Consider the following 16,890-nt stretch of genomic DNA (forward strand, 5'->3'; position numbering starts at 1 on the left):
TTTCCGCAATCGTGCGTAACTGTACTCGTTGAGCGAGCGCATTTCTGCTTGCGACAAGCTTTTTTGCTAATCGTTAGCGGTCGCCTGCGCGTTGAATGTACAGAGAACATACAAACGAGTGACCGCGTGCCCTGCGGTGAAGCTCAACGCGTGGCGAAGGCCGCCGCGGGGCGAGTGCCGGCTGCCAATGTTTGGGCTCGCCTTGTGGCCACCGTTTTGCTCGTGTTGTGTTGCGCGTCGGAGACTAATTAGAAAGTTAATAACGCTATCGCTTCTTGGCCTTTTGGCTAAGATCAAAGCGATAGTGTTGGTAAATTACCTGGGACTCTGCCGCTGATCCACCTCGGATCGGCGGGGATCCACCCCCCCCCCCTGGAGCCTGGTCGACAACCCACTAGATCGTCCAGTTGCATGGGCATGGGCTGCTCTGTCAGCCACTGCATGTTTCTGCACGATTGCATGTGAAGTGTGCCTGTTGTTTTGCTGGGGAGTGTGAAGTGTGTTGGCGCAATTTGAACCCCCCCCCTGATTCCTGAACCCCCAACCAACCCCCAACCCTTGGTTGCCCCTGGACGACTCTCCTGGCCTGGGACTTCGGTTCCGGGTCAGCGTGGCGTCACAGGCCTCCCTGACCCCGTGAAAAGAAGTCGGCCCCAGCCTCGGCCGGGGTCGCAACGTCGTCTGGGGCCCTCGTCGGCCTTCAACCACCTGACGACATGCCTCCACCCAGGAGCAATGTCTTCTCCGTTAAGCTACCCGTGGGCTGCACCGCCGATGACATCATCGATGGAGTGGCCCGCATTGTCACCATTCAAGAAGTTTACTGTGTCCAACACATGGGAGCCAGGAACTACGAAGTAACAGTCAACACCAGAGCAGCCGCAACAACCTTGATACAATTCAAGACCGTCCGCCTCGGTGACCAAATCGTGCCCCTCATCCCCATCGGTCCGGCATCAACGAGCATTACCTGCTTGTTCCTGCCGGCAACCGTCACCAACGAGTCACTCATACGAGCTCTCACTCCTCACGGCCAGGTCACCGAGGTCCGGAACGGGACGTTCAAAGGGCAGCCCTCGGTCCTCACGGGGACCAGATACATCCAAATGCGAATGAAGGAGGACAATCCGGTGCCAAACTACATTCGAGTGGCCGGACACCGAGCAGTCTTTGATTACCCCGGGGTCCGACGGGTGTGCCGCCGCTGCAGACAGGAGGGCCACATCTCCACCGAGTGCTCTGCCCCCTTCTGCGAGCGGTGTGGCATATTCGGCCACGAGTCGTCTCCCTGCGTTTTGCCATGCCGTCGCTGCGGACAGGCCCACGCCACCACGTCCTGTGAGGTGCCCCATCTTTACAGTTCGGTGGCCGGAGGCTCAAGCAGTCAAGAGACCAGGGAATTCAACACCGATTCCTTTCCTCCACTGCAACCCAGCCAAGACCACGTGCACAAGAAGGACACACCAGGACCGGAGCCAGCCATCACGCCAAGCCCTACCCCGGTCGAGACGATACGAGTAGAAACCCCAGCCACTAGACCCCCAACCCAAGGAAAGGACGAAGAACCGCCACAGGAAGCCAACCAACAGAAACTCCCCAGCGTCCCCCAAGAAACAGGCACTGAGAACGAAAGTACCACCAACCCTGACTTACCGGAGATGGCCAGCCTGGCAGATGTAAACAAGAACCTTCATTTGAGTGAAGAATCAGATGAAGATATGCAGGGTGTCGCCTCTGAGGCAAAGCGACAATTCTCAAGCGACGACGCAGGCACAGCGACGAAGAAAAAGAAAAGGCCAACCCGATCCCCCAAGAAGAACTTGCGCCTAACATGAACAGTGGCCCAAATACCAATCTCCAACTGAGTCTTCGCGCGACTGTGAGCTGCGTAGTTCTGTGCTGTGTTGAGCTGTGCAGTGGAGTGCTCCATGGTGCAGAGACAACAGTGCCACAAGACTCGCTACCCAAAATGACATGCCGGACTACAGACAATCTCACAGACCTCTCGGAAATCCCTTTGACTCTCCGACTAAGTGGAACAGTGCGGTGCGGAGCGGACATAGTGTGTGTGTGGAACCCAGTGCTTTTGGAAATCCCTTTTACTCTCCGACTACGTGGAACAGTGCTGTGCGGAGTGGACATAGTGTGTGTGTGGAACCCAGTGCGGCAGGACTTTCCCCTCGGCAAGCGACGCCAGACGGAGGACTACACCACACAGCCCGCACCCGCAGCAAAAGTAAGCGGACGTTTGACTCTGACGTCAGCAAAGTGGTTTGTGGTGAGATGTAGTTGTGGCCCGCGGTCGGGCTTTTTTCAAGGGGCGAGTGTGCGAGGCAGGAGTGTACAGTGTCATAGCGGGTTACGGGGTTATGCCATTTCTTTAACGCAGTGTTCTTTTCTTGAGCCCCCAAGTACGGTTCTTCCCAATCCACATAATGCACATCCAGAAGGGTTGTCGTCGGATCCGAGAATGGTATAGAGGATTAGGGATGCTGCTCATCCTTCTGTCGATGCTTAAAATCCTCTCTTTGAACGTTCAAGGGTTTCGAAACCGAGATAAGCAAAGGGAAGTAGTACATTTCTTGCGGCAGAATAGGGCAGATGTAGCGTTCCTTCAAGAAGTCAATTTCTATACGCCACATGATGTACAGTGTTTCCAAAGAGCTTTCGGCATCTCCTCTTACTTCTCATTAGCATCGTCGAGGTCGTATGGGGTAGGGATATTGTGTTTAAACCCAAGTGTGTGGAGAGCCGGGTTCACGTCAACAGATAGTGAAGGCAGGCTGTGTGTTTTCAACTTTAACTTGGGAGGCACAAAATTCAGGATAGTCAGCATTTACGCCCCAGCCAGGGCCTCGGCTTCAAACGGCTTCTTTCGCAACCTAGCGCCATACTTGTCTCATTCTGGGCCCACCATCCCGTGCGGGGATTTCAACTGTGTCCTTGACAGTGTCAGGGACGTGAGAGGTCCCGGACAGGGCAGACCGGTCTGGAACGCTGTTGAACTAGGAAAGTTAGTCACGGATTTTCGGATGGTAGATGCATGGGTGTCTAAACACGGAGATGAGTTCCAAGCCACATGGCGCCGAGGCAGCTCAGAAAGCCGCCTGGATAGATTCTATATAACTGGAGATCTAGTAGCGGCAGTGGTAGATATCGGAATGGTAGGATTTACAGACCATACACCGTACGTGTCAGATCACAAACCGGTCCTACTAGCCATCCGCACGGCGGACGGCCGGTACGACGGCACGCGGCACTGGAGGTTAGATATTAGGTTGCTGCAGGACAGGACAGCGAGGCAGGCCCTGCGGTCTGAGCTATATAGTGTAGTAGAGGCAGAAGGCGGACATGCCTCTTGGGATTGCCTCAAGGAGACATGCAGAAGGCTGGCTCAGGTAGCGGGCAAAGAGCTTAGAGGCCGCTACACGCAAGAGTTGACAGATACCCTGCTACGTATTAGATTGGTGAAGAGGGGGGTCAACTTTCACCAGAGATGGAGGAATACCTAAATGAATTAAGGGAACGATACCAACAACAGTTACACCGGCTAGTTTCACCAGGCATGGCCTGCAATAGTAATGCGCCGTGCAATGGCAGCTGGGAAATCAAACGGTTCTCAGACGCCAACAAACCTAACATATCCATATCGGAGGTGCAAACGTCCCCGGGCGTAATCTCTAGTGATCCACAGGACATGAAAACAGTCTTTTTAGAGGCTTTTGCGAGCCTCTACAAGGAAGACTCCAAACCAGACATAGACACTTTAGCAGAAAAGATTCAGGAACTGGAGGGCAAGCTCCCCCAAGTTGATCCTGATTACGGACAGGACTTAATGGACGAGACCACGAATTCCGAGATATACGCAATAATCCAAAACATGAAAATGGGCTCGTCACCGGGACCGGATGGGCTCCCCACTGAATTTTACAAGACTTTCTGGCCGGTGCTAGGGGACACCCTAGTGAGGGTTTTCAATGAGATCCTAACTTCTAAAAGAGTCCCCACCTCATACAAACAGGGCAGACTCGTACTGCTGTATAAGGAGGGGAAGGATCCCCGCATCCCAGCAGCATATAGGCCGATATCAGTTTTGAACACGGACTACAAAGTCTTTGCAAGCTTGCTCGTGTCACGCATTAAGAGCATATGGCCAGAGCTGGTTTGCTCACAGCAAACCAGTTCTGTCCCGGACAGAAACATCTTCGCGACCCTGTCCCTAACAAGAGATCTGATAGCTTACACTAACCACACTAAGTCCCCGGGCATGATAGTATCTCTGGACCAGGAAAGCGCATTTGACAGGGTAGCGCACCCATATCTCTACGCGACTTTCCAAGCCTACGGCTTCCCACCAGCTTTCACAGAGGTATTTAGAGCTCTATACCAAGACATAACTAGTGACTTAACAATAAATGGTCTAATCCAAGGAAAGGTGAAAGTCGAACGAGGTGTCAGGCAGGGTTGTCCCCTGTCCCCCCTCTTTTTTGTGTTACGCATAGACCCCCTAATACGTCGCATCGATAACAACCAGGGCATCCGCGGGCTCCCTTTGCCGGGGCAAGGAGTGGTAAAGGTGGCCGCATATGCTGACGATGTGTCAGTCTACATGAAAGATCCTGATGGTATAAAACCCCTTGTAGAGGATTTCGAGGCGTATGCCCGGCTATCAGGCGCGAAGCTAAATCCTAACAAGACTGCCATACTACGGATTGGACCTAGCGGAATTAGCCGCGCTACTGTATTTAGAGTAGCCTCCGAGCTGAGAATTCTAGGTTTGCTCTTCGCTAGTACTGGTGTCTCTCCAAACCTCTTCTCTAACATCCTTGAAGAAGTCGAGAAGGAAACCACACGAGCAAAAACGTTTGAACTCTCCATGGCAGAGAGGACCTATTTAATCAAATGTATTTTTACTGCCAAGTTCCTTTTCGCCGCAAAGATTTGCCCACCAAGTGAACCAACGGTGCAGAAACTCACTAGGATATTATTTAGCTTCTTCTGGGAGGGTAACACCGAAAGACTAGCGAGGGACGCGGTGCGCCTCCCAAGGCAACTTGGGGGTCTTGGCCTCCCATGCGTGAGTACAATGGCCCGGCTCTTGGCCCTGAGGGTCGTTCTGAATGTACTGGACGATGTAGAGGCCCCGGCAAGGAAACTTGCGCTGTACTTCATGGGCCCGGCTAGACGAACCTTGGCCCCGCACCTAGCGGGTAACCTATACCCCAGTGCCGAGACCACCCCAAAGTACTACAAGGCTATCCTAAGCCTCCATCAGGAGCTGCTCACAATGGACCCCACCGTGGACGTGAGGGGAACACAACCTGCAAGGTTGTGCGAGCAACTGATGGTCAAGAGAGCTGCGCACAGGGTGGAGCCACCGGAGTTTCCTTGGAGGGAACTTACGGTAGGCAATCTACCTGACAAAATAAAGGATTTCCAGTGGCAACGCGCATGGCGCATTTTGCCAACTAAAGATCGTCTGAGTCGCTGGGGCATAACTGACGAGGCCTCGTGCCCCAACTGCGGACGCCAGGAGGTGACAGAGCACGTTGTCTCGACATGTGTCGTAGCAAAGTGCTTCTGGCGCATTCTGCACAGAGCGGCGCCAGGCATGCGGCTAGCGCAGTACCACGCTGAGAACAGGTGCCCCCGGGAGGCCATGGCGAGGCTGTGCCTTGTGGTGGGGGAGTGGGTACTGTGGCGGAATCGCTGCAAGGCGGTGGCACAGAACAGGCGGCTACGATTACAGTGGCCCCTACTGTGCCATTTTAGACAAGAGCTCCGAGTTTTTCTGGCAGGCCAGCTTTTTCGGCTCGGAGAGGAAGAGTTTCTGCGCCGCTGGTCATGTCAGTATCTGGACGTGGCAAATGGTCGAGTCCAGGTCAAATTGGAATTCCCGGACGTACTGACTTAGGCGATTGACGACCTACCTTGCGTCCCAGCATCGTGTTCTCTATCCAAAACCCCTAGGGTTTTTTTTGTTATTTTTCTTTGTTTTGTTTTTGGGTTTTTCTTGAAACAGTAGGATAGGTTCCTTCCTCTGTCAGAGGATAGAGATGTTTACTTTGGCGGCTCGTGTTCCGTACACACTTTGACGTATACAGTACAGTAGATTTCTGTAGACACTACGTAGGTGCAGGGACATGCACTGACATGGAATGGTAGTTTACGTATTATAGTGTCGTAGTACACACAGCCAGGTAGTACTGACACTTATGTAGTATGTAGTAGCGTAATGTAGTTGCATGTAGTATTATGTAGTATGTGGTAGTATGTAGTATTATGTAGTATGTAGTAGTATAAGGTATTGAGTATGCAGTACTGTGTAGTAGCATGTGGTATGTAGAAACTTTGCGGATAGCATTGTGAAGGGGTTGGCCCCGTGATGAAACCAGTGTTGAAACCCTGTTTCATTTTTGTTGTTTCCCGCATCGTTCTCTGTCGACTTAGGGTGACTGCGTGTAAAAGTGGCACGCAGTACAAGTACTTTATGTGTGTATGAGTTGTGTGCAAGTTTGGAACCCCCCGATCCAGGGGATGTATGCTATAGTTACCTGTACAGTTTTCACAGAGCGAATAAAATTATCTTCCCAGTATCTGTTCTTATCAGCTTAATATCTGATACGAGTCCTATTTGGACTCAAGATATTAAACTAATTTTTTGCCACTTGGCGCCGTGAAGGGGCTTGCTCCTCCGGCGCCGCGGGTTGTCCCGGCGTTGCACTGATGCCGGGTTCGGCCCACGACCCCCTTCGGGGGGCCTGTAGACAAACCCAAAATGAGAAACGAGCACTTTAGGGAAAGGCATTGAACGCTATGCATTGGATTTCATGTCTTTTTCTAGCGCTGAGTTCAAGTTTCTTGCTTGATAGCCAGTAGGTTTCTGCAGCCTATACGCACTGTAATGTTATGTTCTGCTGCTACTTTCGTGTGCCGAGGTGTTTTTGAAGTGCCATTCTCTTTTTTTTTCGAGCAAATAAACAGTACAGTGGCGTCCAAGACAGGTGTGTCTGTGTATTCTGGAGCCTCCTAGCAGCGCGCAAAGTACCAAAACAAACCTCATTAAACCCTACACGACGGCCGCTGTCGTGTCTTGCCAAAATGCTGTGCTGCGTCCTGTACGCGAGAACGATGTCTCTCTCTCTCCCTCACACACACAAACGCACACAAGGGGGGGAGGGGGGAAGGTCCAACGCGCGCGCGGGGTTTACAGGACATGCAGAAAGCGCCAATGTTTGCACAACTGCCCGAGCTAATCGCTTTGTTTACGCCGCCCTTCATTTTTACTTTCACACTGTAAACGGAGCGCTTTCAGCTCATTTTTACCGTGATCAAGAAAATCTCCTTGCCGCCGGCTACACGCGATAGTAATGTAACTCTATGCTACGTCCCGTCGTGTTTCTGCAGTGTTTTTCGTGTTTTTTTTTTCATTGCAATCACGGTCAGCTAGGCACCGAGGAAAGCGTGCGCGCGTACTCTGAAGCCTCCTAGCAGCGCGCAAAGTAAACACAACACTGAGCCAAGAAGGCATTCCAGAGCTACCTGCTCAGGGGACGTGCGCTGCGTCTCACGTTCTCGATACGCAAACACGTACGCGCCAGCGCTCGCGCGTTCCACAGACCAAGCAAGAAACGCAAATGCTGGAGGAGTTAACTGCATAATGATTTCGTTGATTTTGGCATTGAAGTCGCTCTCCTCTGCACGGGCAGTGGTGCGCGCACCCGTCATGTGTACAAGTGGCGCGCAGAAACCGGCTCGCGAGGCATTTTCAAAGCGCCGAAAAGAGTTGTGCCGCGCCTCCGACAGATGGCGAAAGGGGCACTGCTATGCCGTGAAGCGCACCGCTCTGCAGTCGTCCTTCGGCGTCCAGCCCCGAGCCCTCGCAAATCGTTCCCCAGCAGTGTGTTGGCGGGCGCGTTACATATCGTCGGATCTCTGCGACGGCTGCCCCAATCGCGCCACGCCACTAGAAGAAACGCGCTCCCTTACTGTGCACTTTTGCTTCCGAGCCGCGTCTGCCATCGTCGTTTCGTTGAAACGCGAGTGCTAACACCCGGCGACACTGCAGGCCGCTCGTCTACATAAGCAGCTGTCTCGCTGCGAGTTTGTTTTCACTTAGTGGTTTGCCCGCGTCCCAATCTCTGTGTTTGCATGTGCGTAAGTGTTTGCATTGCACTATAGTGGTGTGTGATCATTATGTATGTATGGTGTGTTTTTTTTGCGTTTGCCGTGTGTTTACTAGCGAGAAATGCATGCTGCTGCTCGCTGCCGTATCTCGGGACGCGTTCCCGGGCGCGTTACATGTCGTCGGATCTCTGCGACGGCTGCCCCAATAGCGCCACGCAACTAGCAGAAACGCGCTCCCTGACTGTGCACTTTTGCTTCCGCCGCGACCGAGTTGTTCGAGCCGCGTCTGCCATCGTCGTTTCGTTGATTGATTGATTGAAGACACGTTTATTCCATTTTCTTGCGCTTGCGCGCTGCTAAACGCGAGTGCTAACACCCGGCGACACTGCAGGCCGCTCGTCTACATAAGCAGCTGTCGCGCTGCGAGTTTGTTTTCACTTAGTGGTTTGCCCGCGTCCCAATCTCTGCGTTTGCATGTGCGTAAGTGTTTGCATTGTACTATAGTGGTGTGTGATTATTATTTATGTATGGTGTGTTTTTTTTTGCGTTTGCCGTGTGTTTACTGGCGAGAAATGCGTGCTGCTGCTCGCTGCCATATCTTGGGACGCGCCGCGTCCTTCCGCAATCTTGCGTAAGTGTGCTCGCTGAGCGAGCGCATTTCTGCTTGCGACAAGCTTTTTTGGTAATCGTTAGCTGTCGCCTGCGGGTTGAATGCACAGAGAACATACAAACGAGTGACCGCGTGCCCTGCGGTGAAGCTCGACGCGTGGCGAAGGCCGCCGCGGGGCGAGTGCCGGCTGCCAATGTTTGGGCTCGCCTTGTGGCCACAGTTTTGCTCGTGCTGTGTTGCGGGTCAGAGACTAATTAGAAAGTTAATTAGCGCTATCGCTTCTCGGCCTTTTGGCTAAGATCAAAAGTGTAGTATCTGTTCTTATCAGCTTAATATCTGATACGAGTCCTATTTGGACTCAAGATATTAAACTAATTTTTTGCCACTTGGCGCCGTGAAGGGGCTTGCTCCTCCGGCGCCGCGGGTTGTCCCGGCGTTGCACTGATGCCGGGTTCGGCCCACGACCCCCTTCGGGGGGCCTGTAAACAAACCCAAAATGAGAAACGAGCACTTTAGGGAAAGGCATTGAACGCTATGCATTGGATTTCATGTCTTTTTCTAGCGCTGAGCAAGTTTCTTGCTTGATAGCCAGTAGGTTTCTGCAGCCTATACGCACTGTAATGTTATGTTCTGCTGCTACTTTCGTGTGCCGAGGTGTTTTTGAAGTGCCATTCTCTTTTTTTTTCGAGCAAATAAACAGTACAGTGGCGTCCAAGACAGGTGTGTCTGTGTATTCTGGAGCCTCCTAGCAGCGCGGTAAGTACCAAAACAAACCTCATTAAACCCTACACGACGGCCGCTGTCGTGTCTTGCTAAAATCCTGTGCTGCGTCCTGTACGCGAGAACGATGTCTCTCTCTCTCTCTCACACACACAAACGCACACAAGGGGGGGAGGGGGGAAGGTCCAACGCGCGCGCGGGGTTTACAGGACATGCAGAAAGCGCCAATGTTTGCACAACTGCCCGAGCTAATCGCTTTGTTTACGCCGCCCTTCATTTTTACTTTCACACTGTAAACGGAGCGCTTTCAGCTCATTTTTACCGTGATCAAGAAAATCTCCTTGCCGCCGGCTACACGCGATAGTAATGTAACTCTATGCTACGTCCCGTCGTGTTTCTGCAGTGTTTTTCGTGTTTTTTTTTTCATTGCAATCACGGTCAGCTAGGCACCGAGGAAAGCGTGCGCGCGTACTCTGAAGCCTCCTAGCAGCGCGCAAAGTAAACACAACACTGAGCCAAGAAGACATTCCAGAGCTACCTGCTCAGGGGACGTGCGCTGCGTCTCACGTTCTCGATACGCAAACACGTACGCGCCAGCGCTCGCGCGTTCCACAGACCAAGCAAGAAACGCAAATGCTGGAGGAGTTAACTGCATAATGATTTCGTTGATTTTGGCATTGAAGTCGCTCTCCTCTGCACGGGCAGTGGTGCGCGCACCCGTCATGTGTACAAGTGGCGCGCAGAAACCGGCTCGCGAGGCATTTTCAAAGCGCCGAAAAGAGTTGTGCCGCGCCTCCGACAGATGGCGAAAGGGGCACTGCTATGCCGTGAAGCGCACCGCTCTGCAGTCGTCCTTCGGCGTCCAGCCCCGAGCCCTCGTAAAATCGTTCCCCAGCAGTGTGTTGGCGGGCGCGTTACATATCGTCGGATCTCTGCGACGGCTGCCCCAATCGCGCCACGCCACTAGAAGAAACGCGCTCCCTGACTGTGCACTTTTGCTTCCGAGCCGCGTCTGCCATCGTCGTTTCGTTGAAACGCGAGTGCTAACACCCGGCGACACTGCAGGCCGCTCGTCTAAATAAGCAGCTGTCTCGCTGCGAGTTTGTTTTCACTTAGTGGTTTGCCCGCGTCCCAATCTCTGTGTTTGCATGTGCGTAAGTGTTTGCATTGCACTATAGTGGTGTGTGATCATTATGTATGTATGGTGTGTTTTTTTTGCGTTTGCCGTGTGTTTACTAGCGAGAAATGCATGCTGCTGCTCGCTGCCGTATCTCGGGACGCGTTCCCGGGCGCGTTACATGTCGTCGGATCTCTGCGACGGCTGCCCCAATCGCGCCACGCAACTAGAAGAAACGCGCTCCCTGACTGTGCACTTTTGCTTCCGCCGCGACCGAGTTGTTCGAGCCGCGTCTGCCATCGTCGTTTCGTTGAAACGCGAGTGCTAACACCCGGCGACACTGCAGGCCGCTCGTCTACATAAGCAGCTGTCGCGCTGCGAGTTTGTTTTCACTTAGTGGTTTGCCCGCGTCCCAATCTCTGCGTTTGCATGTGCGTAAGTGTTTGCATTGTACTATAGTGGTGTGTGATTATTATTTATGTATGGTGTGTTTTTTTTTTGCGTTTGCCGTGTGTTTACTGGCGAGAAATGCGTGCTGCTGCTCGCTGCCGTATCTTGGGACGCGCCGCGTCCTTCCGCAATCTTGCGTAAGTGTGCTCGCTGAGCGAGCGCATTTCTGCTTGCGACAAGCTTTTTTGGTAGTCGTTAGCTGTCGCCTGCGGGTTGAATGCACAGAGAACATACAAACGAGTGACCGCGTGCCCTGCGGTGAAGCTCGACGCGTGGCGAAGGCCGCCGCGGGGCGAGTGCCGGCTGCCAATGTTTGGGCTCGCCTTGTGGCCACAGTTTTGCTCGTGCTGTGTTGCGGGTCGGAGACTAATTAGAAAGTTAATTAGCGCTATCGCTTCTCGGCCTTTTGGCTAAGATCAAGGAGAGGCGCTGTGTCCCGGCCGGTCTGTTTCACGGTCGGGACTTAGTTTTTTCGCAGGCAGTGGCGCGGCACTTAGCTGCCGCGCAGGCTGTGCCCTTCGTTCCTTCCAGCAACCCGTCGCGCTTCGGCGCAGTTTCAACCATTACCCCGGCCCGCCCTGCGGAGAAACAACCGTGATTGAGTACCGTGCACCCCCTCCCAAGGCGCACTGTTTCAACTTCGTCGCTCCAGCGAACTCGACCGTCGACAGCATCGTCGATGGATTTGACGCGGTCCTCGGACCCAAGCAACTAGACACCCTGCAACACCAGGGCGGCATGCGCTTCTGCGTGGTAGTGGTTTCGGCTGCTGCTGCCGCAAAGCTCAACGCCGCAGGCTACGTCACCCTGAGCGGCGTGAAGACGCCCGTCCAATGCATCGGCCCCAAGGTGATAGTCGTCAGCGTCCTGCGACTGCTGCCTTTCATCAGCGAGGCGGACCTAGGAACTGCCCTGTCGGCCTACGGCAGGGTACTGTCGATACAATACCCGACTTTCAAGGGGCACTCCCACCTGAAGAACGGCCAGCGCATCGTGAAGATCGAGATGCGGAAGCCCATCCCCAACTTCCTGGAGGTCCGCGGAGTACGAGTACAGTGCGAATATCGCGGAGTCAAGCGGGTGTGCGCGCGTTGCAACCAGCCTGGACACAACGGGAACGAGTGTAAGGCGTTGTGGTGTGCTCGGTGCCTCAGCTTTGGCCACGAAGAGGAGGCATGCGACGCCGGTTGCAGAAGATGCGGAGGTCGGCATCCCACGGCCGACTGCTTGCGGCCGCGCTCCTACGCGGCGGCACTGGGAGACTTCCCTGCCCTCCCATCAGCTTCGGAGGAGGTACCTGCCGCGAGTACGGGTGCAGACAGCGAAGCCACGCCGACCATTGACCCACCGCAAGAGGAACAACAACCAACGCCCGCACAGCTCCCGGCCATCACCGAGTCATCGGACGAAGGTAGCTCCTTCGACTTCGAGGACGCGCCCTCTCCGCTTTCGCCCTTCGGTGAGAAGGACGAAGTTTTCTCCACCACCATCTCGGAGACGCCCTCGGAGCCGGAGACTGACGCGGCACCCGCCAGGGAGGCCCCCGCTGCGCCCCTCCCTCCCCGCGGCCGAACAGGACCGAGCCGCAAAGGAGGGAAAAGCAGCAAGAAGAGTGCTGCGACAGCGGCCATCCCTGCTAGCGCTGCGCCGATCCCCGCCCCTTCGACATCGACCCGGAACGCCCCCACGGACTCCAGTGCTGTGCTTAACCCCGCCACCCTCTCGACGACTGCCCGGCCCGCCCCCACGGACTCCCTCCCCACGGACGACGACATCGCAATGGACACTTCGGGCCCCGCCCGAATGGACCCAGCCAAGCGCGGCCTCCTCTCGTCTGGCGAATCGGACGCCGCTGCCGAAAATAGTAAGAAGGCACGGGTCCCCAGCCCTTCTTTGTAGGTTCATCCAATTAGTTGTAAAGGAAAAGCAGATCAATGATAAGTAGCGCATTTATTATTATAATGCTTGTGCATTTTTTTTCTTTGAATATTTAAGGTTTTCGTAACTTGAATAAGCAAAGAGAGATTATGCACTTCGCTAGGGCGCAAAACGTTGATGTGCTTTTCCTACAAGAATGTAATTTCCGCACCCCCCGAGACGTTAATTTATTCAAAGATCGTTTTAATGTTCAGGCTTTCTTTTCACTGTGCAGTTCGGCCTCCTCGGGGGTTGGTGTAGTTTTTCTGCGCGCCTCTCTGCGCGAGAGAGCGCACGTAACTTTTGGACTGGATGGCAGGGTAATTGCAGTAGATTTTAATTTGTTTTCTAAACGAGTGCGCGCTGTTAATCTGTATGCGCCTGCGCAGCGCCAACATTCGGCCGATTTCTTTGAAGCTCTTGACATGTATTTACTGGATTCATATCCTACATTTCTGGTTGGGGACTTTAACTGTGTCACCGATCCTGTACGCGATGTTCGTGGGCCTGGGCAAGGTCGTCCGTATCGCGGGGCCAGTGCCTTGCGCGATTTGATTGCGCAGTTTCGCCTCCGCGATGCGTGGGTCACCATGCATGGGGATTCCTTTGCTGCCACTTGGTCGAGGAGTCGTTCCGCTAGCAGAATAGACAAGTTTCTATTCCCTGCTGAATTAAGCTGCATCCTAACCAGCTGTGAAGTGCTTCGTTTCCCTGAGGATGCCCCTAGAATATCAGATCACGCGCCTCTCTCGGTCACGCTGGAGTCCGAAGCAGACGGTCCTCGTCCTGACCTGTGGCGTATGGACCAGTGTCTGCTGACAGACCCAGTGAGCGCCGAGGAGATTAGGCAATCCCTAAGGGCGGAGGGCGATTCGAGCGCTGAAGCTATGGATTGGGACATAAGAAAGAAGGGCTGGCGGACGCTCCTCATCAAGGCCGGGCGAGACCGCAAGGTGCGTGTCACACGTGAACTAAACGAAGTCCTTCGAAGGATGCGTATAGTTCAGCGTGCTGACACGCTCACCTTTGCTATGCGGGAGTACTTAGACCTGCTTAGGGGGCGTTACGAACGGCTACTGCGCCAATCCTCCAGTGCAGCTAGCCGGGCGTCAGTCATGGGTAGGCCGGTAGCAGACCCTGCTGTGCTTAGGCACGTCAGGGCTGGTTCAACGGAAAACTCTGGCCACGTTCGTGTTCCCTTCGTCCGAGCGCCGAATGGGGAGCGTAGCTCGGACAACAGGGACATTTGTGAGGAGTTTGAAGGCCACTTCCGCCGGTTCTTTCAATCTGAAACAAATCGTTTGGTGGGGGAGGCTTCGTTCACCAGCCAGGTACAAGAGTTTTGTGGCGCCCTCCCCTGCGTCCCAAGCCATTTGCAGGAGCGTCTTTGCGCCCCTGTTACGGCGACGGAACTGTGGGAGGCGCTGTCAGACATGCGAGAAGCCTCTGCGCCAGGGCCAGACGGAATCCCGGTAGGATTCTATAAGCTTTTCTTTCCGGCCCTGAAGGATTTCCTGGTGCAAATGGTCAACGCGTTCTTTGCCGAGGGTAGGAGACCTGACTCTTTTCGTAAGGGGAGGGTTGTCCTGATCGCCAAGCCAGGCGGCGACCCCTCACTGCCACAGGGATACCGGCCTATAACGTTGCTGAATGTAGATTATAAGATCGTCGCGTCTCTACTAGCAAAGCGTATAGGTTCGGTACTTCCTCACATTGTCAGCCTCGCGCAGACATGCTGCGTCCCAGGGCGCACCATTTTCTCTGCGCTCGCCTTAACAAGAAATCTTTTCACCTACGCCTCGCGCACGGGCATTTCGGGTAGCTTCGTCTCTGTCGATCAGGCGAAAGCCTTCGACAGGGTGGAGCACTCGTATTTGCTCGCCGTGCTGGGTTGTTTCGGCCTCCCTAGCGAGTGCGTGGCACGGTTAGGGGCTCTGTACTCAGATGTAACGTCAGAACTGCTGGTTAATGGTCAGCTAACTGCACCTTTTCCAGTGACGCGAGGCATTAGGCAGGGATGTCCTCTTTCTCCTTTGCTTTTTGCTCTCTGTCTCGATCCTCTCTTGCGTCGCATAGTAGAGTCCCCGGCTATCCGCGGCTTTCCGCTGCCAGGACAGGACCAGGTCAAGGTATCAGCATACGCGGACGATGTGTCCCTGTTCGTGCGGGACGAGGACAGTTTCGCAGCGTTCTTGCGGCTTTTCACAGTGTACAGCGAGCTGTCCGGCGCCCAATTGAACAGGGGCAAGAGCAAAGCTCTCCGCTTTGGCACGTTCGCGTCAGACCTGCCTGGAGGGGTAGAGTGGGTAGAAGGGGTTAGGGTGCTGGGCGTAGTGTTTCACGCGTCAGGCGAGGTGGCTAACGAGACCTGGCGCCAGCTGAGGGAGAAGGCGGAGAGGCGACTACAGGTAGCCGCATCCTATAATCTCTCCTTCCGAGAACGCAGCTACATCATTAAGGCTTGTGTGTCGGCGGCATACTTTTATGTAGCCCGCGTAGCACGACCGCCGCGTCACATCCTTCGCCAGTTAGCCACGATGTTCGGCTCTTTCTTCTGGGGGGGCAAAACTGAAAAAGTGGCGCGTGTCTGCCTGCGCCTCCCCCCGAGCAAAGGCGGTTTCAGCTTACCCTGCCTACCTACAGTGTGCAGTGCTTTAGCTGTGAAGAACATGTTCGCGCTCGCGGCCGACGAGGAGTACCCAGGGCGAAAGCTCATGGAGTACTTCTTAGGCACGAGTCGGGGCTTGTTCTTTGACGAGGGGCGTGTGGGGCCCACAGCTGAGCAGCCACCACCTTTCTATGCCTACGTGCTGAAGTCACTAAGATCGCTGCGAGCGCAGCTCCCTGCGCTTGACTTTGCGCTCGTGCAGCCGAGCAAAGTGAGCGAAACGCTTGCCATTGCACAGCTGCACAGGGAACAAAAAGAAATCAGCGATAACGTACGCTGGAAGCAAATCACAGCTTCCACACTTCCACCAGACGTGAGGGACTTTGGCTGGCTGCGAGGCTGGGGAGTCCTTCCCACAGGCGACCGCATGGCGGCATGGGGTGTAGTACCGCACAACAAGTGCCCACAGTGTGGACAGCGGGAAACAATTCAGCATGTCCTTTTTGAGTGTCGCGTCGCAAAAACATACTGGACCTTGTTATCTAGAATGTTCGGTCATCATTTCAGCCCCAGTACAAAGTCGCGCGATGCCCTTGTGAATTTCCTAATGGCTGTTGGATGTCTTGTCATTTGGAATAGGCGCGGCGTAGCTTCACTGAAGGCGAAACCGCAGAAATGTATGTATCCTTTGTTAAGGAAAACCCGTTCTCGGCTGTGTGCCCACTTAGAAGTGGAGCTTGTTTCTTTGGGAGAGGAGTCTTTTCTCCGGCGGTGGTCGGCTCCTTTTATTGGTATTAAAGACAGAAAGATCGAAGTCCACATTTTGCCCTACTAAAGAGGGGCATAGCAACAGCCCGGAATGGGTTTTTTCCGCTGCTGTTGTATTGTTAAGTTTTGTTTCCTTTTCGCGCTCGTGCGATTGCGGTAGCGAGTGGAATTTTCCACGCTCGTAGGTGTAGCTCTCCGCACGTGCACGAGTGGCGTGAGTGGAAATTTCCAGCGGTCTTTCTATTTGTTTTGTTGATTGGCAGGCCACGAGACTTGATGAGCAAACTGCAGGCGGGCGGCAGAGGCGAGCAAAGTAGAACTCCCCTCCCCCGCCTCACCTGCTGTGCATTAATTATGTTGCGTGCATAATGAGCACTGTTGAGCATAAATTATGCTGCGTGCATAATGAGCCTCAGTTGGCCGCGCCCCCAGACGCGCTGCATGCAATTGCGAACACAGCGCGCCGCACTGGTCACAGCACTGGTCTCAAAGTTCCGCGCAGTGCGAGCAATAGGCCAGCCGTTTGTGTTATTGAATGTGTGGCCTCAAGCATTTCGGTAATTTGCATCAGAA

At 54.1% G+C, this 16,890-nt stretch overlaps 1 protein-coding gene, 1 non-coding gene and 1 pseudogene across 2 annotated transcripts; all 3 read left to right on the forward strand.

Moving 5' to 3' along the window:
• Positions 1-369: 369 nt before the first annotated feature.
• LOC144149366 (uncharacterized) lies at positions 370-5,953 on the forward strand. Its single transcript, XM_077680934.1, has one exon. It carries the CDS (start codon positions 717-719, stop codon positions 1,833-1,835), a length of 1,119 nt encoding a protein of 372 aa, XP_077537060.1. The 5' UTR covers positions 370-716; the 3' UTR covers positions 1,836-5,953.
• A 629-nt stretch (positions 5,954-6,582) lies between these two features.
• On the forward strand, positions 6,583-6,749 carry LOC144150301 (U2 spliceosomal RNA; annotated as a pseudogene).
• Positions 6,750-9,011: 2,262 nt separating this feature from the next.
• Positions 9,012-9,204, forward strand: LOC144150294 (U2 spliceosomal RNA). The gene has a single exon (XR_013318489.1). It is a non-coding gene; the product is annotated as a U2 spliceosomal RNA (small nuclear RNA).
• The last annotated feature ends 7,686 nt before the right edge of the window (positions 9,205-16,890 follow it).

The sequence above is a fragment of the Haemaphysalis longicornis genome, unplaced genomic scaffold, assembly GCF_048455015.1.
Source record: "Haemaphysalis longicornis isolate Haplotype H1 unplaced genomic scaffold, Haemaphysalis longicornis Haplotype H1 scaffold_8, whole genome shotgun sequence".
Taxonomy (NCBI): domain Eukaryota; kingdom Metazoa; phylum Arthropoda; class Arachnida; order Ixodida; family Ixodidae; genus Haemaphysalis; species Haemaphysalis longicornis.

What these genes read in the sequence shown, in the direction of transcription:
- LOC144149366 (XM_077680934.1), top strand. Translation starts at nt 717, where the DNA reads ATGCCTCCACCCAGGAGCAATGTCTTCTCCGTTAAGCTACCCGTGGGC.